General features: G+C 40.5%; 2 protein-coding genes across 4 annotated transcripts; one reads left to right on the top strand and one right to left on the bottom strand.

The window, feature by feature from the left end:
* The first annotated feature begins 699 nt into the window (after nucleotides 1–699).
* On the top strand, nucleotides 700–12,608 carry LOC103145686 (U2 snRNP-associated SURP motif-containing protein). 3 transcript variants are annotated; one of them, XM_007563246.2, is made up of 24 exons: nucleotides 700–872; nucleotides 2,978–3,062; nucleotides 3,237–3,348; nucleotides 3,635–3,744; nucleotides 3,855–3,922; nucleotides 4,023–4,132; nucleotides 4,817–4,881; nucleotides 4,968–5,133; nucleotides 5,222–5,421; nucleotides 7,227–7,270; nucleotides 8,499–8,603; nucleotides 8,695–8,761; nucleotides 8,850–9,019; nucleotides 9,096–9,258; nucleotides 9,518–9,597; nucleotides 9,685–9,772; nucleotides 9,844–9,972; nucleotides 10,084–10,270; nucleotides 10,359–10,424; nucleotides 10,491–10,554; nucleotides 10,638–10,770; nucleotides 10,993–11,103; nucleotides 11,516–11,682; nucleotides 11,764–12,608. In XM_007563246.2, exons 2-24 carry the CDS (start codon nucleotides 2,985–2,987, stop codon nucleotides 11,882–11,884), a joined length of 2,604 nt encoding a protein of 867 aa, XP_007563308.1. In that variant the 5' UTR covers nucleotides 700–872; nucleotides 2,978–2,984; the 3' UTR covers nucleotides 11,885–12,608. The 3 variants fall into 3 exon arrangements, with proteins under 3 accessions (XP_007563308.1, XP_007563307.1, XP_016532465.1); XM_007563245.2 differs by having other exon boundaries at nucleotides 10,081–10,270; XM_016676979.1 differs by lacking the exons at nucleotides 700–872; nucleotides 2,978–3,062; nucleotides 3,237–3,348; ... (1 more) ...; nucleotides 3,855–3,922; nucleotides 4,023–4,132 and adding an exon at nucleotides 4,167–4,740 and having other exon boundaries at nucleotides 10,081–10,270.
* On the bottom strand, nucleotides 12,138–23,456 carry wdr44 (WD repeat domain 44). Its single transcript, XM_007563244.1, has 20 exons — nucleotides 22,907–23,456; nucleotides 21,832–21,865; nucleotides 20,705–20,785; nucleotides 19,965–20,580; nucleotides 18,750–18,898; nucleotides 18,547–18,642; nucleotides 17,338–17,474; nucleotides 17,157–17,240; nucleotides 16,933–17,039; nucleotides 16,362–16,513; nucleotides 16,150–16,288; nucleotides 15,985–16,049; nucleotides 15,761–15,877; nucleotides 15,555–15,677; nucleotides 14,385–14,576; nucleotides 14,189–14,290; nucleotides 13,989–14,104; nucleotides 13,116–13,243; nucleotides 12,892–13,026; nucleotides 12,138–12,805 (listed from the first exon to the last, which is right to left on the bottom strand). The coding sequence occupies exons 1-20, from the start codon at nucleotides 22,975–22,977 to the stop codon at nucleotides 12,717–12,719; spliced, it is 2,733 nt and encodes a 910-aa protein (XP_007563306.1). The 5' UTR covers nucleotides 22,978–23,456; the 3' UTR covers nucleotides 12,138–12,716.
* Nucleotides 23,457–23,564: the final 108 nt, after the last annotated feature.

The following is a 23,564-nucleotide window of genomic DNA, read 5'->3' as shown; positions in this document are numbered from 1 at the left end:
ATTTTTATACATTCTATACAATTTCAGATTTTTGTGTATTTTTGTCCATGTGCTTAAAAGGTGAGCTATTATTGCCACATGTTAATTCTCTAAGCGACAGAAAAGCCATTTTTAGGAATGCACCGATGTAAAATTTTGGGCCGATATCAATATCCAACATTAATACTGCTGCTATGCCAGCATTTATCAGTATTGGTATTTATATTTGCCTACAGTTTTGTAGAAGTGTAGAACCAGAATCCTGCTCTGCATTGAACAAATACCACATGGCCAACACCCTCCCCATACTGAAAAACATACACAAATGGCAACAAGATTAATATAAACATATCGGACCAGATATACTTATCAGATATGGTAAAAAATGCCAAACATCGGTTGATTCTGTTGTTGATACCAATATGCATACCTAATAATTATTTCTATTATATATTTCCAGAGACTTAAAAGTCACTTTAGTAGTCAGAAGTTTGTTAATTTACTATTCCTTCTATAGAGAAGCCACATTTTAACTTTGTTAAGATCAAAAGTCTTCAGAGTATGATTGAATTGAAGTGTTTCAGGTCTGGGTCAAGTGTCCTCTTTTTTTGTAAATCAAAATAAGATGTACTTTTAAACATCTGTAAAAAAAAAAAAAATAAAAAAAAAAAAAGAAAAAAAAAGCCAGTCATTTTTTACAGCAATCTTTAGCAGTGAGCCGTCACTGACATTCAGACTGAGCAGGCGTCCTGCCCCCACTGAGGAGCTACACTCGGGTATCTTCTTGCATCTGAGTATCTGGCTGTGGCAGCAAAACCCCCCAGCAAAAAACAAACATATGTCATAACCAAAATGGTGGAGCATTAGAAAAAGACTCAGAGTTTCTGGCTGAGGTATGACTGTGTGCATGCGGCGGGGCTGAGTGTTTTTCCTTGGATGGTTAGTTGGAGCGTTGTGGCGTTACAGCAGTGGGACCGTTGAATGTTAGCTAGCAAGCAGGGATGTGTTTGTTTCTGTAGGACACCCCCTAGTTAGAAGATGGAAACGATTAGCACCACTGCATGTTTGTGTCAAGGCAGCTGTGTTATTTGATTGAAAAATGTACATTCTGTGCAGCAGTAGTCGTGAAAAGCTACGGTTAGCTTCATATTTCAGCAGTCACAGAACTGGTGGCTAAGCTAAACATTAGCTTAGTGAAATTATGGCTTTCAAGCTGACCAGGCCGATTAAAACTGTTTATTTTTTATAGAAATGGTCTAAAATGCTTATGTTTCGCTGGAAATGTACTCAGTTATGATATGTGTGCATTATGAATTTTTAAAAATCTACATTAAGTGAAAAACTTAGTTTTTAAAAGCTCTCTTGAAATTTGTTACATGTCCAAATTTGATGTTTTCAGTTAGCAGAGAACAGCTTTGGGCTTTGAATGCATCTTATAATGTGTAGTTATTGTTTTAGGATCTCATAGAAGTCCACCCATTTGTTTTAAGATACATTATTACACCCTGACCCAGACAAGGCTGCACTAAACTAATTTATATTCACATCCTGAATATGGCTATTGATACATACAAATAGAGATATATTATTCAATGGGTCAGAGATCAGATCAGCTAGTTTCTCCATCAATCAGCAGAAGACAAACAAAAAAAGTCAGATTTATTTAAAACTATTACCTCTTTAAAAAAAAAACAGCAACACATTGTTTCCCTGCATGTCCTATATTCTGTAGAATAAAACAAATCAGGCACTTCTTGTTTTGTCTTTAAGAGGGGGGGCTTGATGCTGCCTATCTTCTACTTTTGCTTCACCAGAATCATGTTGTGGTCTATGTTGAGGTTTTTAGATGTTAGTAACAGATCTAAACTGAGATAGGCTATGCATTGGCCAGTATAAGATTACCTTAGTATGTCAACCTTGGGCAAAAATACCAGTTTTACAGTATCACTGTATTTAGAACAAAAATAAATAAATAAAAATGTGGAATGGATCCAATTGCTTAAATAGGAAAGTAATGGCCCTATTTCCTAAAATACCCCTCAAAAATTTTTACAACATAATATTGTCAATAATATACAAAGACTTCATCAAGATTACAAACAATAACTACTGACTGATAAATTAGTTTACTTTTAGCTTCCAAGTGTTTATAATGTATTTTCTAAGGTTTTACAAGTATAACAAGCTGATATCAGGTTAAGTAGTTGGGCTATCTGCTCATGGAGTCAACCTCCAGTTGTCTCCTTAACATAAAAGCCACTTGTAGCTTTCCAACTATAATTTCAAACAGTGTTAAATTAATAAGAGGGATGGGTCACACTCATTTAATTTCCAACCCAATAACCTTTTGTCTTTCATGACTGAAAATTATTATTTTTTTCCTTGTTAAAGTATATTAACCTTTTTTCAGCCAGTTGGCTAGCAGTGCTTAGCACCAGATTTGAGGAGGGTCAGTGCATTTTAACAGTGTTGAATGAATAAAATCTTTTTATACAATAAAACCTCTAAGCAGCTGTGGAGGCGCCTTTCAAGGTCAAGTACAGTCACGTGTCTTTACACACAGTACATTCACATACTTTCACACAACGGCCTTTTATTTGTAACAGATACAGAAACTGAACAATCTTCTCACTCCCATCTCCAAGGGAGTAGAACCTAGGTGACGCAAAACATCGCATAACCACAGGGCGTGTTCTTTGATCATAAGCAACGAGCCTTTCCGTTTTGATCAGATGCTGTATAGATTCGGTCACATTCACTTTTGTCTGTAATGGTAAGCGTCTCCTCTTTTTTAGCGCAAAAAAAAAAAGAATAAAACACGTAAAGTCTGAGTATTTCTTGTTGGCTGATTTTCTGCTCCGTGTGTCAGTGCATTTTTGATTCATCGGCGACGACTCCTAGTCTTATCACAGCCCATGTGATTGCTGGAATATTTCAATAGTATTTTACTGCTGGTTGTTTTTAGCTCTATGTTTTCAGTTTTATTTATGTCTTGCAGGTTAAGCATGGCGGACAGAAAAAGAAAACCAGCCGCCTCCATCAAACCGATCACAAAGAAAGAGAAAGTAGAGCTAAAGAAAAAGGTATGCTTGCATTAGCATGTACTGTCTCTTCACACGTTTCACTTGAAGATAACAGTCATGCCCATGTGTATCAGTTGCAGTAATTGGTTACTGTTAAGCTTTGTTTCTTTGGAAACTGTAAGAAGGGGTAAATTGGACATAAGTTTGTGTTTTTATCTCTGTGCGATGCTGCAGGAGGAAGAGAAAGCTGCTGAAGTTTTTGAAGAATTTGTTGCATCTTTTGAAACCAGTGAAAAAAGCAAAGTGAAGACTTTTGTACGTGGGGGAATCGTAAATGCGACTAAAGGCGAGTATGGGATGTTTTCAGGGATGTTTGACCTCTGATTGGAGACTTCAGATGATACTTCCTTCTTTTCAGTGTCTGGTGTAATGCACTTGTTCATTGTTTCTGTTAAATAATAAGGACCGTTAATGGAAGTGTTAAGTCCTAAACTGTGTAGGATCTACAGTTTAATCTTCTCGTTACTTAGAACTGACAATGTAGGACTGCGTCATGTTACTGCCACTTGTACCTTCATATGTTTTGACTAAGAATATAAAAGTTGGTGTTTGGTGGGTTATACTTTCTGCAGAGGAGGAGGAAGGAGAGATCAAGAAAAGTAAGCTGTACCGACCCGCCACAAAGTTTGTCCCTGTGTCTCAACATGCCTCACCAACGTCCTCGTCTGACAGCAAAAAGTCTGTAAGTTTGTACTCTTCACATCTTTGCTGTGTCATAGTTTCAATTCATTTTCAAGTCTTCAGAACGTGTACCGTAAGGCAGCACTAAACGCTGTGTTCGCTGATGAACAGGCTTTCAAGAAGAAGACAGAAGAAAAGAAGAAGAGCAATCTCGAACTTTTTAAAGAGGAACTTAAGCTGTAAGTCCGACACATTTTTTCCAGCTTTATGCCTAAGTGTCATATGAATAATACATTATGTGCGCACACAAGCCTGTTATTTTGCATCGAAAATTTTCAGCATACAGGAGGAACGTGAGGAAAGGCATAAAAGGAAGAAAAACGACTCTGAGGCTGGAGGAGAAGGAGGCGGATACGGCGATCTGGACGTTCCATTATCGGGACGATCAAGTGAGAGTTGTTTGTTTTTCAGGTCTGATTAAGTATAGAAATAAAAATGAGAAAAATCTTTGAATTTATTCATTCTTTACCCTATTGTTTAAATTGTGTCCCCTTTTCCTTGAGTTTGACATTTTTCTTGTCCCATCTTACTTATTCCTTACGTCCTTCTTTTGTTCCTTCCTCTATTTATTCTTGTCCTTCCTTCAGTACTTCCTTCCTCATCCCTCCATCCTGCCTTCCTTTTTTGTGTCTTTGATTTTTTTCCTTCATCCTCCTTTTCTTCCTCATCTCCTAGGCCTTGTGTCTGTCTTTTGTTCTTTCCTTACTTGGGCCCTTCATTTTCATCTCTTGCTTCTTTCTATACCACCTTGTTTCCTTCTGTCTTTCATTCCTTTCTTGTTTAATCTCTTTTTTTAATGTCCCCTCATTAGATTGTCTCTTTCTTTCAATTACTTTCTTGCTTGCTTTCTTTCCTTCATCCTGTCCTGTCATGTCAGTGTCTCATTTTGCAGAGTCTACGTGCAAGTCCCGTTGTAGAAATACCTGACATAAAGTCACTATGAACTTTTAATTACTTATAGTTTAAATGAACATAAAGGACAGAAGACTGTAAAAAAGCTGAGTCTGGAAATGTTAGATGAGAAACATGCAGGAGCAGTTTTTATTAAATGCCCCCTCCGTTCTGCCCCCCAGTGCTGTACGATGACCTGACGGCCCCGGTCACCACTAACCTCTACATTAACTGCATTAGCCCCAAGGTAGTAGGAGTACACTCAGTTTTACTGGATTTAATGCTTTTACATGTGCACCTCTCACCTCTGTATTTTTTTTTTCTTCTGCTCAGATGAATGAAGACCTACTCTGCAGAGAGTTTTGTAAATATGGCCCCTTGGCCAGCGTGAAGATCATGTGGCCCCGAACGGACGAGGAGCGCTGCAGGACTTCAAACAGAGCCTTTGTGGCTTTCATGACTCGGAAAGATGCAGAGAGAGCCATGGCTGCTCTAGACGGTGAAGTGGACCTTCGAACTTGGTCCCAATTTATCGAACTTTCATCATTTTTGTTTAATCTCTGACAGCAATGTGTTTGGAACCACAGGAAAAGTGATTATGGGCTTTGAAATGAAGCTCGGATGGGGCAAACCAGCCCGCATCCCACCTCAGCCTCTGTACACACCAGCTGGGGTGAGGGTGGCACCTCCTCCCCCATCTGGTCTCCCTTTCAACGCTCAGCCCAGGGATCGCTTCCGCAACGACTTCACAAAGCCGCTGGGCTCGTCCAAAGCGGAGCTGGACAAGGTAAAGCCTCCTCGTCCGGCTGATGGTGTCAAGCTGAAAATGCGTTGATCAAGATAATGTTTTGGATTAGGACCTGAGGAAAGCATTCACACTCTTTGAACCTTTTCACATTTTGTTGCATAATGGCCACAAGCTTGGAGATGTTTGCATCTCTGTCTGTAAGCGACAGAGACGGCGCTTTAATCTCCACAACTTCCTGCATTTTTTTCTCTAATGTTCTTTAACAAAACCTTTGAGGCCTTCATAGATCAGCTGATATTAAATTACACGTAACTGGACTCTATTTAGCAATAAAGAGCAGTTGGTTGCACTGTATTTTATAGCAAGATTTCTAAAAGGCAGCTGAGTAGAAATGCACACTACAGTAGCTTCAATCCCATTACAAATGTGTGCAAAACACAATTTCGCTATTGCGGCATTTCCTTAAGATAAGGAACATTTAAAATCACACAAGAATACATTTGTTTTTGCAATGTTGTTAAAAAAACATGCCACGCCATCATCATCATCCTCCTACCCCTTCCTGTCGTCTTCTTCTTCTTTGTTGTTGATCACTTAACTCGTGTGATGCGAGATGCAGTTTTGCGAAATATACAAATTTTGATACAACTGCAAGGTTTTCCTCAGAAAACTCGGCAGTCATTTATTCAGCAACCCGTCAGGTTTTTGAGTTAAAAAATGGTTAAAGTTTGAGGAAATTTGAAAATATGACTTGACAATTATGCTTTATTGGGAGATTAATACCTGAACATGAACTATAAAGTCTTAAAAACTTTAAAAAAAAAAAAAAAACACATAAATAAATAAACAGTGCTAAGCCTGGTGGGGGGACAAGTAAAGCCAGGTGGCCCGCCAGGCTTATAATGCGGTGGGGGAAATTATTTAGCAAAAAAATCTGAGTTTTTATTTTCAAAATTGGTGTGTTTCCATTGAGCAAATTAATTTTCATAATTCCAGTTTGTGCAAAATGTGAAACAGTCTGTCACATTTTTATTTGTAAAACCTTTCACAGTTCTTGAATAATTAAGAACTGTAGGGATGAAATCCCTACAAGTTAGATTTATTTGTGTAACACATTTCAGTAACAAGGGAATTCAAAGTGCTTTACATGAAATATAAAAAACACAATACAGTAACTAACATTTCATTTTGTCGAACGCCATCATCAAGAATCAGTAATAATTCACATCAAAGATACCGATAATTATTCCAGTTATTATTCATCAGAGCTAACTCTAAACAAGCGGGTTTTAACCTTGATTTAAACTCTGTACAATAATAATTTGTGGTCATAACTGACTAAATGTGTGAAGGTTTAAGGCGTCCGAATACTTTAGCAAGGTTTTGTAGATGAGTGTGAAAATAAAGGGTGACAGTTTGTTCGTAGATCTCTTCTGCATGAAGGTTGAAAATGTGGCCTTTATGATCATTGCAGTCAAGTTGTTTCAAATATTACCAGGCAGCTGATCCAAGATCGACAAAATTAATCATGAATTATTAAGTGATTTAAAAAAAGCATTCTGTTACTTGCTTATCTGTTCCTGCATTGCAGTTTTACAGGATGCAGGACCGTATTCAATTTCTCATGCCCTCTTTGGGCGCACGTCAGTAACTGAAGCTTTTAGTTTTGGGTTCCATAACAGTTTTTTCACCCCCCTACATGTTGAAGTTTTTACCATCCCTCCCCAGTTGTCTGATCGTGAATGCCTCCGTTGTTTTCTATGCTGTATGTATCCTGCAGTGTTTCATCTGTACAGGTACTCACTTTTTAATATCTTCACTATTTGGTTTGACTTCACAAACAGACTCTGTCCGAAGCCGTAGTCAAAGTGGTTATCCCAACCGAAAGGTACACACACTCTTCTTCCTACGACTGACCAGCTGTCATAGCATTAGTGTCATAGGACAGAGGCTGAGGCGCACTCATCTTGTAACCATGCATATTCAGTAGAAACTACATTTATTAGACTTTGCATACACACAAGTAAGTCACATAGAAAGTGGGGAGTTAGTAAACGTGCAGATACACTCTTTAAGGGCCGGGGGTTCGCATGGGCTGGCTGAGACACTGCAGACCGATACAGCTGGAAGGCAGATAGCTTCAATGCTAACCCAGTCAGGATGTAATTAGCCTTTAGCGCTAGCTTTCTAGTACAGTTCTGTAAATAATAGCAGTTGCTCAAGGGTACAAGTAGGTGTAGATGATGCAGATCTAAATTTGGTTTAGTGATTGGGCTCCAACAATCTGCAGGAGCTTCTCAGGATATTTTACCTTTGAGTTGTTTCTCTATTTAATTGTTATATAGTTGACCATTGTGATCTTATAACTTTGTTAAAGAGCTGACTGTTATTTCATTGAAATGTCCAAATATAGCCATCCCTGCAGTTAGAATCTGCTAAGGTTTAAATTAGTATCCTCGACAAAAACCGGCTCTCCTGACGAAGCCTTAATACAAGTAGTATAATCTCACACAGTAAAATGTAGGAAAATCGGACTGTTAAAATAAATGTTAAATGAATTACATTTATTTCGTAGGTTAAGCTTAAATTTTTTTATATTGTTATAGTTTGTAAAGCTCCAATCATGGCCCGTTCTTAGTTTTCTGGTATCTAATTTTTATTATTTCATAATGCCATGCAGTTTTTTTACATTAAAGTTTGCTTTAGTTAATTTTATTTTATAGGAGTCGTTAGGAATGACAATTTTGTAAAAAAAAAAAAAAAAATTGCTGGGAATATTGTTTTTCCCCCCACTCAACAAATGTATTGATTCTGAAGGTTAAATTGATTTTAATTATTGTTCTGGAATATGATACTGCGATAAAACACAAACAGGGTTTTACACATTTTTTATCAGGGGTTCCTGCTATTAACAGTCCCAATAATAATGTGGGGATACATGTTTGAGGTCGAGAACAGTTACTAAAGTTTCTTTAAGCCTAAATCAGAGCTGAAACAATACAGTAAGGCAGTTTTCATTGGCCTGTAGTTTAGTAAGGAGCTGATTGGTGTCTTTATGTTGTGTTTGACTCTGGTTTAGTGTGTATTCTTACTCATACAGCCATTTCTCCCCACAGGAATCTGTTATTCCTTATTCACAGGATGGTAGAGTTTGTGGTGCGTGAAGGCCCGTTATTTGAAGCCATGATAATGAACAAAGAAAAAAACAACCCAGATTACAGGTAGCTATGCTAAACTGTCACATAATCGTCCCATTAGAACAAAAATAAAAACAACTCGAGGTTTATTTTTGAAACTCTTCTTTTTTCTCAGGTTTCTTTTTGACAACAAAAGCCAAGATCACGTGTACTACCGTTGGAAACTGTTCTCCATCCTCCAGGTGAGTTTGCATGAGTGAGACGTGTTTAGAAGTCTTTGGTTTTATATGAAATAACTTGTGTGGAGACATCTGGTCTCGTGTCCCACAGGGCGAGTCCCCGACAAAGTGGAGGACGGCAGAGTTTCGGCTGTTCAGAGGCGGCTCCTTGTGGCGACCCCCCATCCTCAACAGCTACACTGAGAGGAGCGACGAGGGAGCGGCGGTCGAGGAGGCCGCTCCTCCCGAGGAGGAGGTGAAGAAGGGCCAGCTCAGAGCCGAGTACGTCTGAATCCGGGACGCATGTCGGCTTCCGACTTGATCAGAGCTGAATGTGTGACGTTCCCACCCACTCCAGGCACCGACAGAGACTGGAGACTCTCGTGGAGGAGCTGACTCCCAGCAGGGAGGATATCGCCAGCGCCATGTTGTTCTGTCTGGACCGGGCAGATGCAGCAGAGGAAGTCGTGGGGCACATTTCGGAGTCCTTTAGTTCGCTTCAAGTTCCCCTTCAGAAGAAGGCGAGTTCTGCTGTTCAACAGTATTCTTTTTCACATCTATCATGTTACAAACATGAGCAGAGATTAAGTTCAGTTGGTATTTTGTGCAGAGAAGCAGAAAGTACATTCTAGAACGATGCTAGATTGGAGCATAACTCTGAGATGGAAACATCCCGTCAGCTGCTTCTGATTGATTCAACAGGAGCCACAACTGTATCTCCTTCCTGTCTGCTGTAAAATGTCTTGTCTCATCTTTTCGTTTTGTCACCAATCCCCACAGATTTCTAGATTATATCTCGTGTCGGACATCTTGCACAACTCGTGCGCCAAAGTGGCCGGGGCGTCATATTATCGGAAATAGTAAGAGGCCGTCTTTGAATTCACTTTTAGAGCATCCATGTCTGTATTTGTGGAAAATCTAATGGGTTTTAAAATAATTCTCTGCAGTTTTGAAAGCAAGCTACCACAGATATTTGAGCATCTACATGCAGCACATAAAAACATTCAAGCCAGACTGCAGGCTGAGCAGTTTAAGGTAACATAAATCATTTGCTTCACCCAAAATAGAAGAGAAGGGAAAGCTGAAACCTTTTAATGTCTCCACAGCAAAAGGCCATGACTTGTTTTAGAGCGTGGGAAGACTGGGCCATATATCCCCAGCCTTATCTAATCCAGCTTCAGAACATCTTTTTGGGCATTGCCAAAGCAGGAGAGGAGGAGACGGAGACGCCGGAGGTGAGCTTATCTCCTCGCTGCAGAGGCGGCTGCTGCTTTGTGTCACCTTACCGGCCGGAGATGTTGACGAATACAATTGGACAAAGTGAGTTTTATGTCTCTTTGGAGGAGGTATCTGGTGAGATTGACGGTGCACCATTGGACAGAAGGCTTATAGACGGGCTCCCGATGGGGAAGACTCCGGTGGACGACATAGACGGCTGCCCCATGGGCTGGGACCCCCTGGACGGAGTCCCCGTTGATGACATCGATGGCGTACCCCTAAACGCTCCCATTGATGACATTGATGGAGTTCCCTGTGAGTCCACCGTTTAGTGTCTCTACAACTCTCTAGCATAAGAATTGTTACTTTGTCTGCTGCTTATCGAGGTTTGTTTTGTCCTCAGTGGACGAAAGCAACCTTCCGCTCTCCAGAGTGCCTTTGTCTAAATGGGAGAAGATCGGTGACACTGGTAAGTCGTAGCTGGACGCTCCTGTGACTAGTTTGACCCTGATTGGTTCTGCCTCTTTTCTTTCAGTCCAAACCGACTCCAAGTGGGATACTTTAGGGGAGCAGGATGATGAAAAGAAGGTTCACATTAGGTAAGGCTGAGTATTATCAAAAGTATTTCATTTATCTGGAAGGAAAGGAAAGTTTTAGTAACTTTAACTTTATCTGGCTCCAGCTGCAACTCACAGGACGAAGACGAGGACTCGGAAAGCGACAGCAGCGCCGATTCCTGCAGGTCGCCCAGCTATGAGGGGGCAGTTTTCCCCCATATGTCTGAGAGTAAAAGAAAAAGGCTGAGGGAGGTGGAAGTAAGTGTTTGCTCCATCATTTATCATAAACTGGCCTAGAGATGATCTCAGTTTTAGTCATTGTACACAAATTACTTTTAATAAATGTGTCCAATTTTCTACTCGCGAAAGAAACAAATGCTTCTGTTTGGAGAGACGCATACAACATCTTTTAGGTAGAAAGTTTTGTATGAAACAGGATTTTGTTTAAACAGTAAAACTGACCCAATGTTTCTGAAACAGGTAAAGGTTATGAAGCTCCAAGATGAGTTGGAATCTGGAAAGAGGCAGAAGAAGTCTGGGGTGAGCTTACAGCAACAAGTGGAGAACTACAGGAAGAAACTGCTGCAGAAGGTGAGCAGCTCCTCTTGGGATAAGTGATTTCATAAGAACACGTTTAAATTGTTATCGCTATCGTCATACCTTGTATGATTTACCATAAGAAACCAAATCAAAGTATTCTTCAATAGGAAACTGGAGGAGCATCTTCAGTGTTATGATCATCTTATTACAAAATGTCAGATTTTCTGTTATGTGCGCCATCTACTGGATGAAACATGAACCTACGCCCTTTTACTCCCGCGCTACGTGGGAATGCAGTGCTAAAATACTCATACAGCCACCAATTTCATTGTATTTTGTGTATTAGTTAAACTTTTGTTCAAATTGTCTGCTAATGAAATGGTTCATTTTGTGAAGAATCTGCAAACAAAGTTAGAGATCTTTGAGGTTGAGTCAGTTAAAATGCTTACACTACCGGCTCTAGGAGTTTCACAAAGGCGAAGAAAAGACCGAGAGGTCAAAGTCTAAAGACGGGCAGAGGGAAGAAAGGAGACACAAAGAGAGGAGCAAAAAAAACGAGGACGGAGACAGAAGACTGAGCAGTAAACTTGGAGAAAAGCCGAGGAAATCGAGGAGCATCTCTCCATCAAGGTAAAATATAAATTCAAAGAAAAAAAGCTCTTATTCCGTATAAATGAGTTCAGGATCATTTATTCTGCGCTCATTTTGCAGAACAAAGTCTCCCAAATGGTCCAAACGTTCCCGATCGCCATCTCCAGACCAGAAGGTCAGCAAATCCAAGTCGCGGTCCCCACACCGCTCCCACAAGAAGGCAAAGAAGAGCAAACACTAACCGGATTCAGGACTCTGACATCCGTCTCTTCTCTCGGCTCCACCTTCAACAACCCACACGAGACTCGGCACCTTTTTCTATTGTGAAGTTTCACCACTGTGTACCTACTTAGATATATTTTGTTTTTAAAATGACATGTTGCTGCAAAGCGCCAACATTAAATAAATCGCCGTTGGTGACAAACGTTCCTGTGGAAGACGTTTCCTGAACTCGTCGGAGGTTTTGAAAAAGATTGCCAGAGAGAATTTGTGTTTGTGCAGATTTTTTTTTTTATTGAGGAAATTCCATCATTTTGTTTACAAAAGCTGTAGGTTTACAGCGCTGTCATGAAATGTGCTTCTGTTGACCAGGGGATTTATCAAAAGTAATCTGTGTTTTTCTGAAATTTTTACTACACCCAACTTTAGTAACCAAAATTAGTAACGTCAAACACACTGAAACGACTTATTTTAATAGGAAACTTCCAGGAATTTGACGTTTTAATCCAACTTGACGTTTCACCTGAAAGACTTTGACCGTTTTGCTTTTGAAATTTGTCTGACCTGAAAACCAAGGAAACAAGGAAGGTGCTCATAGCTATTGAAAATAGATTTTTATGTTCTCTACAGTAATTGTTGGCCACACAGTTATAAACTTACATGTCTGAGCCGAGTTAGTTTTTGCTCAGACAACTTTCCTGGATCTCTAGATGCCAAACCGTTCACAGTCACCTGGTACGAAAGATTAAAAAAAAGGACAAGGAACCCCCACCTTGCCCACTTTGTACAGTCTCTCTCTGTCGTTGTCCGTCTTTAGGACTAATCTCTGCTGAACAGGCCTGCTTGCGAAGTGCTCAGTACTTTTTGACGTTGATAAAAACTTTAATTGCTCCAGTGAAGTCAGCAGAGAGCAGAACCTCCGTGTGATCGGTTTTCAGGGCTCCTGGAGGGAAAAAAAAAAAGCAACAATAAGCAGCACTGAAATCCAATTCCTCGCTCTGAGAAAATCAGATATGGGACGAAACGGACCTGAAGGTATCGTCTCGGAGTCGGTGGAGTCCAGGCTCTTGCGGTCCGCTTCCGGTTTCTCTGCGAGTGTTTCTTGAGGAACAATAAGATCTGGATGGGGGGCAAATACGGCGGAGGTCACCACTGCGTTGTGTGCTGCAAGACAAGAACAAAACAAAAAACACCTCAGAGTTAAGAAGATTAATACATAAATAAATGTATTTTGTGGGCAACACAGTAGGTACCTTTAATTCCTTCCCAGAAGTCATTGCGGTCTCGTCGTACAGACGTGAATTTGCTCAAATCGTGGTAAGTGCTCCAGATGTAAACGTATTTATCTTCTGAGCCGCTGACGATGAAGGAGTAGTCATGGCTGGAGGAAGGCACGAACAGTTTCACGATTAGGTTTTAATTGAAATTCTCTTGGAGACAAACACTTGACAGGCCAGCAGGGGGCACCAAAGAGCTGGAAAGATGGCTCGCATGTTTGGTCAGGCTGGTGATATTTAACATCTGACATTATAAGATCATTTTTAAAGAGATCAGGCTTTACATACAAAAGCTCCAAGAACAACAGAGGGAAATAACGTGAAATAAAAAATTAAAAAAATGAAGGAAGTTGAAAAAGAAGGACGAAAGAATAATGGGAGAAAAAGAAATGAGAATTTAAAGATAGGAAGAAGAAAATGAAGGCAAGAAATAAAGAATATAAGAGAAAAGAAGAAACTTGAACAAAAAGGTGGTAGGAAAGTAGCAAATACAGGAAAAAGGGAATGAAAGGCAAAGAATTGGATGATAACAAAATAGGAAGAGAAACAAAAAAAGTTGGACAACTTGGAGGCATTTAAACAAGAGAAAAGGAAATAAAGTCAAGAAATAAACTTTACCCTTCCTCCAATTTCTTTTTCTACACTTCCCCACACTTTGAAATCTAATCCTAAATTATTCCAGCCTGCGTCGTGTAGCAATCATAACAATAAAAATGTTATTTTTATTTATCTATTTTTTTTTTAATTAAGAAGACCAGAAAGATATTTTTAACCCACTTTTCTCTCTATGAATGCAGAAGCAGCACAGATTCACGATTTAGTGTTGAGCGTGACGGGAACGTTTCTCACCTGAAGCTGGCTTTAATCTGGCTGCTGCTGTTGACGTAACCCTTGTACTTCATGGACAGAGACAAGTCCCTCAGGTCATAAAGGCGAATGCGGGAATCATTTGAGGTAACCAAAATCTGCCGGAGCGGACAGAGTTGGAGACGTAACCACCCTCACTGCAGCAACGTTAACGAGCGTTCACAGGGGAAGGGGGCCGTTACCTTGTTCTCTCCAGGCAGAGGCTCAATGCCGGTAATTTTGCGGCCCACTTTGTTCCTCCCTCTGGTTGATCTCACGTGGATTTGAGTGTGGTATTTCAGTCGCTGTTGGGTAACAAAGGAAACCCACATCAGATTCTGAATTTGCATAAGAACCGTTGCGATTAAACTGATCTTGGGGATAAAAGCAGCAGGATGCCTCTGTGTCGTAGAAGATGCAGCGTCCGTCGTAGGTGCCGATGACGGCGTATTTTCCGTTTTGGCAGAAGTTGGCGGCGGTGATGAGTCGTGTTTGACCGTCCACCTCATTCCACAAAGCCACCTTCTTGTCTGGAATGTTCCAAAGTCGCAGTTTGCCGTCCAGAGAACCGCTTAAAAAGTATCTGTCGTCCTACAAACAAAAAAGAAAAACTGCTCAACCGTTGAATTTATTCACGGTTCCTAATATTTGATACACGATCAAACTTATGCACACCCCTGTTAATATTTCGTTAAATGTCCTTTTGCAAGTTGAACCACACGCTTTTTGTAACCATCGACAATTTCTGAGGTTCACTTCTGACTGAACACTTGACCTCAGTGTTTGGCAGAAATTGTAGCACTAAATTAAGATGGAACAGTCCATAGATACTTGGGAGATTTAGGGTAAAGTAAGATAGATTAAGTAAGATTATTTATACATCACATTTTCAGCAACAAGGCAATTCAAAGTGCTTTACATAAATTAAAAGGAAATATAAACAAAAAACAAACTAAAGGAAAGAAAAAAAAGAGAGCAAAGGAAAGCTAATCTAAGGTAAGAGCCCTTCCAGTCTGCTTCATCTAATCTAAAATCATGACACTGTGGGAACACTCATTTGATTTCAGGAGATGTTGAAGAGTTTGTAGATTTTCCACCAGTGCTTTGCAGTTGGTACTGTTGCCAATCTACTTATGTATTAAAGATTCACTTTGACTCATCCAGATATTCTCACAAACTCTCTTCTGTTCTTCTACCACAACACAGCTGCAAATTTCAGCTGGGATTTACGCTAAGGTTTCGGTTCTACTGAAAACAAACAGCGAATGTTACAAAGTCTTTCTGAGTCTGGAAACAAATATCCAGTGAGGATTATGCAAGGAGCTTATTGGTAGCTACAATACACCTAAGAAGGCTACTGGCAGTGAAAGGAAACATCTGTGCAGACCCCACACATGCTGAACACAAACCAATGATCATTAAAATGTGGTTAAAAGTCATTGATTTGTGTAGATTAGACAATGTTCCTGTTACCTCCTCTCTGATGAAAGCTTAACGACATTCATGAACTTCTAACTAGCACAGCACGCACGATTTGTGCCAAGACAAACACGCGGCGACCCGACTTACCCTGGGGTGGAAAGCGATGGCTGTGACAAAATCAATGTGCTGAAAGCAGCAGAGGCACTCTCTCCTGGATATGTGCCACAATCTAACCGTCTTATCCATGGAGGACGAGAGCAGGAAAAAGTTCTGCACAGACCACAGAGTGAGCCAAACGTAAAAATACAAATGTGTGTTAGGAGGGAGCAAAACGGTAACGGTACCATTATTACCTTTGACCAGGACAGGTCCAACAGGTCGGCTGTGTGACCCTTGTACTTGCAGAAGGGGACTTGGCGGAAAGGGGCGTTTCTGTCTTCGGTGTCTGGGTCCTCTGGGGCAGAGCTTGCCTAAACAGTAGGTAAGTCGTTCAGGAAAATGTTCATGTAGAACGTTGCTCTGTATCTGCCATCAACACAAGCTGTTGGTGAACCAGAGCAGACGTTGCTGCACTCACCCCTGGATCTGTGTCAGATTTAGACGAGCACAGGCTTTCCTGAGAAGGAGAAGGAGAAACTCGACCTGGAGGACCAAAAACATCTGGCATGAACTCTGGAATCGGTCGTTTTGCTGCATGTTTGTTCACCAAAGAGCGCACAATCCACATTACGACGATGCATACCTTCAGTGTTGTACTTTAATCTCATATTATTGAAGTAATCGAAGGCGGTCTTCAGGACCCAGATGCGAACAATGTTATCCTGGCCTGCAGTCGCCAGAAGCCTCCCGCAATGAGAAAACTTCATCGTCCAAACGGCTCCCTTCAGGGCGAGACGGACCGTTTCAAAACAGACGCCAACGACGATCACCAATTTAGAAATGATTTAGTCTTACCGTGTGCTCTCCGCTCAGATCCTGCACAACCTTAATCTGGTCAAAGTCGAAGGGCCCCTTGAAGCTGTGAGCTGCCTTGAACTTGGCCGGTCTGGTGTAGGGCATACCCTCGTCGTCACTGGAGGAAGGATCATCGGGATCCGTGTGGAACACTGAAGAGCAAAGCAGAACTCAGATTATTAAAACAGTGCGAGATCATGTAAACACAAGACGTACTTTAAATCATCTAATCATGAAAGTTTGTTTGCTAGAATGAGGAAATACTTTCAAAAGTATTGACTCAGTGAGGCTTAACAAATACACACATTACAGGTGTTTCTTTGTGAAAATCCAACCCAAGTTTCCTTCTCCTAAGCAATGTCCGCTACTCTGTGTTGGTCTATCACATGAAGTCTCCATAAAACAGTTTAAAATTGTGGTTGACCTTTGACAAAACGTATAAAAAGTAGAAGGCGTATGACTTTAGCCTCATAAATATCCCCATAGATTATGAAAGTTACTGTAAACTATCCATATTTTAAGATTGCTTGTTCACACAAACAGAACATCGACAGTCATTTAGTTCCTGTACCTTCATCACGCACGCTTTTCACTTTATTGACGGCTTTCTCCCCATATTCCTCAGCGAGGTGCTTGGCTTTCTTCACAGATTTGCCCAGGAATTTTTTTAGCTGGGTCCTGGTTAAAAACAAAGACAAGCGCATTGCAATGTTTTACATTAAATCACAGATTGAGGGAGGGGGAGAGACAGAGAGACAGAGAGAGAGAGAGAGAGAAGCAGCTCGGCAACATTACGTTCTCTGCTTCAGTTTTCCTCCGTCCGTGTCCGTCAGCGGAGCCTGAGACTTTTCATCGTCGTCCGACTGTGCCGCATCGTTACTGAGAAGAAGGGAAAAAAAAAAAAGAAAAAAAAAAGCAGCTTCCTTTACATGTAGTTAAAATGAACTGAAATGTAATCGGTTTTAATTCGACTCACGTTATGTACTCCTTGGTCCTCCTCATGATGTGCAGAGTGAGAGGGTTGATCCCTGTAGGAAGTTTCTCCTCAGCTTGAATCAAGGGAATCTCCTCTCCAGTGTCCAAGTTCTTGATCATGACACTGGCCAGTATTTCCTGATTAAAATCACATAGAAATGGGTTTTAATGGCAGCAGAGACTCTGGCTGTGAATGCGGAGCTCTTGAAAAAAAATAAATAAATAAAAAATCAGCACAAACGTATTAAATTCTTGCTGGAACTCCGCATTTGATTCACTGGAGTTTATAACTAAATGATTTTAAATGCTGCAGTGCTGACTGTGGTCGGTCACACATTAACTTAGTGAGAAACGGCCTGGATAGAGACCGCAGCAGCAGCAGCACCATTTCCTCTTATCGCAGAGCGTCGGGTAGACAAAACCACACAGTTTGATAAGTGTGGGAAATCGAAAGTCACACTTTCAGCTTTCAGATCATCGACTGATTTCTCGTTTCTTTTTTTCCAACGTGAGCGAGTCGAGAAACGGAGCAGCAGACAGCGAGAACTGAAGTGCTAGTTTAAAGAAACGGGAAGGTTAAGGTGACAATACTAAATATTCCATGTGGTTTTTGACTAATATCCATATTGTCCCTGCTGAATATAAAGCATCTCCACAACATGATGCTGTCAAAACAGTTTTTCACAGATTGTGGAGACTGTGTGTTCAGAGTGATAGTTTTACATGTAGCCCTAAAGTTCCACTTGCAACTTCAACAGCAATTGGGCAAAATTGCAAATTAGACTACTTAAGCTTTCTTTTAAAAATGTATTCATTCTTGCTACTCTTCAAAGTCAGATTTGTGGAGCACTCCTAATGGCTGTGGATTCCCGCAGCTCCTCTGGACTTTTCTCCTCCTGATCGGTCAGTTTAATCAGACTCATCAGTTGTATTTTCATTTAGAGGCATCGGTGTAAGGAGGCTATTTTTTTTTAATTTTTTTTATAGAAATAAAAACCATGTATAAGCTCACTTCTATTTCACAATTTTACACTACAAGGTGTCATCTTATCACAATAAAACTTGCAATAAAATTTGAAAAACTTCAAGGGGCAAATAAAAATCCTGCAAAATCAGTTTTGATTATCGACACCTCAAAAACACATTAAAACTGGTGAAACCTCACTTCACTACAAACGGTAACATCCTACTAAAACAGAACGAGTCTCACCTCGTCTGTCAGTTCTCTGCCAGAGTTAGAACGCGGACGCTGAGGGCCGGGGGTTTGTCCTCCACTCTGGGATGAGGCTGGTTCATCCTCATTTTCCTAAAGATGAAACAAATTAATAAAACACAGAACGCAATAGCGCATTAAAGAGATATACCTCATTTTGTGCAAAAAAAAAAAAAGTCCTGGTCTCCAGACTCACTGACCTGTGCCGTCACCACCTTGTCCCCACTCGTGGCGCTGGCCAGATCCAGGGAATGCTGCAGGTCTTTAGTTAGACACCTCACTGTGCTGGAGGGAGACATCAGGCCAGACGGCTCCAGAGAATCTCTGCTAACCGAACTCACCGCAGGTACTGGGCAATCAGACAAAATAAAAATAAATAACCCCACACATTCTCAAAATCAATGCCAATTGTTTTAACTTATGACCTTTCACCTCTGACGGGACAAGCTGCACAGAATGTACAGTTTTGTTCCAGTTATCGATGGCTGCCTGCATTTGGTGCCTGACTAACACTTTAGTACAATAAGCTGATCCTTATTGTGCCGTCTCTGCAAAATATAGGTTGAGCTAAGGATACACACAGAGATAAGGCTGTTACAATTAATTAATATATTAAATTAAAATAAGATTGATAAGTTCCATTTTGATAATATTTTTCAAAGGGCAATTTAGTTTACAGAGATTTCATAATCCATTTTATGAATGGTTTTGGTTGTGCATGATTTTTATTTATCGTTTTTGGTTGCGTTTTATTTTGAATATTTTAAACGTCGGTTTTTCTGTGGAGCGTTCTGTACAAAATTAAAGTTTAAAAGTTGAAAATGGTCTCAAAACGACATTATCGTTGGTCATTTTGAGATTTTCTGGGACAGTTTATCGTTCAGCAAAGTTATTGTGACAGGTTTACGCATGGAAAAGTCTCAAAATCCCATCTAGGACAGCTACAGGTAGGTGAGAACTGAACAGAGCAAAATGCTGAAACTGAATCAAAGGTGTGTCAGCAGAGTATTGATATCTGGGTGTGAACTCTTATGTAACTTGATTTTTTTTTCCTCACATTTCCGGCATAACAGATGATTCTCAGTTGAGTCTCATTCTATTCACCATGTTGCACTTTGCTTATATCCTAAAAGCCTGGCATTTTAACAGGCGTGCGTCAATTTTTGAGATCACTTAAAATCTGAGCTGGGGAATAAGTGTGTGTCAGAATGTCACACTGTGACATGTTTGAAGAAATTAGACCAATGTTTACTGCTGTTCTGTTATTGATTTACTCGTGCTTTGACTTGTTCAAACAAACCGGGATCCCAGTTTCAGACCGTTTGTCTGCAAAACGCGTAAAACCGCTTGTACATCAACGACGAGTTCAAAGTCTTCACTTCTGTTTTTTGAAGAATCATCCAGTAGTTTCTCACCTTCCAGTCCACTTGGCCTCACACATTCCTGAGACATCCTGGAGGGTAAAGTGCGGCAAGACGGTGGCGGAGGTCTGGGCGGCGGACCCCCACCAGGAGGCGGCGGTCGGGTGGGAGGAGGCTTCTTTGTGCTGGCTACGATATCGGGTTCTACTGTGAATTGTCGGGGGGGCTTCAAGGGCCCCGGCGAGTCTGTTGGAACCGGTCTGTCTGTTAAGGGAACTTGGTCCAAGATGTCTGCCGGTCTCTGCTCCTTCTCCGCTTCCGCCACCAGAGCGGCGGCAGCGTCCGCCTGACTGTGAGCGATGGTGCTGGTGAGGTCCGGAGGCTGCATGCGCTCTTGTGACTCGGCTGAAGGTCCAGGCAGAGTTGGGAGTTCGCCAGCGGCTAAGGAGATTTCTCCATTTGTCGTAACGCTTTCCTGTCGCTCCTCCGACCCCTTGACAAGTTCAGGTGCGACGACCAGGACGGTCGTCTCCAGGGGAACGCCCCCAGCTTCCGACTCTTCCTTTGGCTCGGGTTTCACATCAACCTGCAGCTGATCCAACAACTCGACCACCTCGCAGACATCGATAGCGCATCCCTTCTGACTCTCCTCGATGATGCTATCGATGATCTAGGAACAAAAACAGAAACAGGAGTTTATTCAAGAACGACTGCGAATACTAGCTCTCATGTCAAAACTAAACTGCAACAGGAGTATGATTTTATTTTATTTTTTTCTTTTAAGAAATTTATACCTGCAGAGAATCATCCTGCTGAATTTCCGATGCGGCACAGGTCACATTTTCTACTGGATTCACCAAACCCTCTGACGTCTCCTAATAAACAGAAATAAACAAATTTAGGCGTTAAAATAGCAAAGTAATTTTTTTGTAATATTTCATTTTGAAAGCAACATTATTCAGTATTTTAAAAATATATATTTGTAGGTTTACTTAATAAACAAGTAGTGATACCTTTGTTAGCAGTTTGAATATGGGCTTTAAAAATATCTACAAATCATCTGTTTTGGTGTCCCAACGCAACATAACATTAAGCCACAGAAACAAATGCGCTGTTTCAGTTAAAGGGATCTGCAGACAAACATATAATTTTATGCAGCAGATCTGAAACATTATAAAATATCAGATTAACAAAACATTTGCAACATCAACAGTCATTGTTCCTGGAGAAAAGTTTTCTGTGTAACGAAGTCAGCTGCCTTGCTGCAAGGTTAGAGGCTAAACAAACCCAAATTATCTATGTTTGCTTTATCCAGCTATGGCAAGTTGGCTTGTTACAAAATACTTTACTTGATTGTATAGCTAGATATCTCCACTTTAGTCGAATTTGTGTAAAGGAATTTATGAACAACCTGTCTGCAAGACCAATACCCGTTGAATCTTATTTTCGACTATATGGCAACACGAAGGCCTTTGAAGAGATTTAGCCTTTCGGTTCTCTCAGAGTTGCACAATTTGACCTCAGGATGAACATGTAGAAACATGAACTCCTGGGAAACTGGAAACGGTAAAATTATGGCCTCCAAAGGCTTCGGAAGCAACAGTTGCTTCTCGAGAATCATTGAGACATTTTTTACTCAGTGCCAACAGCGTATTATAAAAGCAATTAAAACTGTGAAATGTCCTACACTTTGAAATAAATACAAACTGTCAATAACACTCAGAAATCAGTCAAGTGCTTCAGATAAACAGCACCTGCTGACTTACTTGTGTTTTAGTCTTCATTTCTTTGGAAAAAGCAGAGAAGTATTTGCTTTCCCCTGCACACCACCTCTATGTTTTAGTTCAGCTCTTTATTCCAAAAGGCTCAGAAGTCACTAAATGCATCATTTCAACAGAGTTTTGATTTGAAACAGACATACCTGAGGTGAAGGAATGACAAGCTTTGCAGGTGTCCTAAAATGATAGAGAGTTGAGATGATAAGTGCAGCGAAGTGCCACAAAATGAAAAACATGTCAACTTGAAATATTAAACAGAACAGAAATTACCCAGACGTTTTGTATTCCTAACCAGTTTTCAGGGGGGAAACATATGGGAGTAATCAAAATGGACTTAAAACTGATTACAATACACTGTGGTACTTAATGTCATAACAATACAAGTGATGCTCCAAATTATCTTAACATTTTTCTTGTGAATATTTATCATTTTATCAGTCTTATGCACAGAAATACGGGTCTAAAATTAAAACTTTCCCATTGTGAACAAGTAAAATTTACTACACCAGTGCCACTGGTACAAAATAATCACATTCAATCATATTGTGAACAATGAATGCAGCTTTTACTGAATAAGCTGTAGGAAAGTTGACAGCAATGGTAATAATCCCAACATACAGTCAGTTTTGTTGCAACTTGCAGACATCATCACAGGATTCTTAGTATTTTTTTAACCCCGTAAGATAAAGCATTTTTGCTCTTATCTAATAGGAATGTGCCTGGCCAAGTTTATTTGCCAAGATTGTTGGGCGTTATATTGAAGTTCAATGTGTGAATATGAAACCCTTCCGTCTGATATTTAGTAAACAGGATGGGAGAAAGAGATCAAGTTACAAGTGAAGAAACCAACATCCTCCATGCCATGTTTAGTGTGTTTTATGTTTTTTCTGGTTAATCCTGACAGATGTCCTTTTGCCGTGTTTTGAACCAAAACTAGGAAATTTGCACAGTAACCTTATCCTTCTGTTTGAGACCTATCCTATCATGTGACTCACATGCTTAGCCTCTCCCTCTTCCAACATTTACCAACTGCACAAATGAAGTACAGTATAACAAATTAAAACGTTAAGAAAACCAAACCGGCTAATGTTTATTTGAAACAGTTCATTTTTAAATAAAGCAACACGATTTGCACATTTGATTAACTAATATCAAGTGACAGATTATTTTAAAAAATACCAATTATGTGTAAAATTAAATTAAAAAAGGTTAACTTACTCCTTTGGAGACAAGGTGACGTCCTCTGGAGCATCGTAGAATTCTTCGTTGTCACTTGTATCTGACGCCATGCTAACGCCAGTTTAGCTCATCAGCTAGTCCAACTAAGTCGTTAGACAGCTGTGTACACGCTTAACCTGGGACTTTTGGGGTGATGTACATATGCGTTATCTCTTTATGCCCCGTCTTATCAAAATTAGCAATTGTGGCCGACGGTTCGGCGGAACAACCACTTTCCTGTCTAACCTAACGCCATAATGTTAGTCTATGCTAACCAGCTGACAGGCTAACAAATGTATTCGGATGCTAACGTAGCCTTCTGCCTGTTTATAAATCTGTTTCAATCACAGCAAAGCGCCCACCATGAAATCTGAAGTTAGAAGACACTTTCCGGCTGCAGCACCACTCTTGGATAGCTGTACAGCTGACGATGAGGCGAGGATCTACATCACAAACGAGCCGTTAACCTAAAACAACAATATTTTAACGGTGATTCCATGAAGTGTAAACGGGTGGGTCAAAAGGCGGGGCGCAGCTGCTTCTATTCCGCTGTTATGACAGTTCGATGTAGTTTAGAAACATTACTGCCCTCTACTGGGGTCATTAGGAACAGCAAGAGAGAGCAGCATGTCATCAGAAAAAATATAACAATAGAAAC

The sequence above is a fragment of the Poecilia formosa genome, unplaced genomic scaffold (assembly GCF_000485575.1).
Source record: "Poecilia formosa unplaced genomic scaffold, Poecilia_formosa-5.1.2 Scaffold145, whole genome shotgun sequence".
Lineage (NCBI taxonomy): Eukaryota > Metazoa > Chordata > Actinopteri > Cyprinodontiformes > Poeciliidae > Poecilia > Poecilia formosa.
Note: the sequence above shows the minus strand (reverse complement) of the source record. Positions and strands in the feature narration are given on the sequence as shown.

Coding starts and splice junctions, on each gene's coding strand:
- wdr44 (XM_007563244.1), bottom strand. CDS start 22,977: ATGGCGTCAGATACAAGTGACAACGAAGAATTCTACGATGCTCCAGAG. Junction 17,241..17,337: donor AGGACCAAGGAGTACATAAC/GTGAGTCGAATT, acceptor CCTTCTTCTCAG/TAACGATGCGGCACAGTCGG. Junction 14,291..14,384: donor GCATCTTCTACGACACAGAG/GCATCCTGCTGC, acceptor GTTACCCAACAG/CGACTGAAATACCACACTCA.
- LOC103145686 (XM_007563245.2), top strand. CDS start 2,985: ATGGCGGACAGAAAAAGAAAACCAGCCGCCTCCATCAAACCGATCACA. Junction 3,745..3,854: donor CGTCTGACAGCAAAAAGTCT/GTAAGTTTGTAC, acceptor GCTGATGAACAG/GCTTTCAAGAAGAAGACAGA. Junction 11,683..11,763: donor AGGAGCATCTCTCCATCAAG/GTAAAATATAAA, acceptor CTCATTTTGCAG/AACAAAGTCTCCCAAATGGT.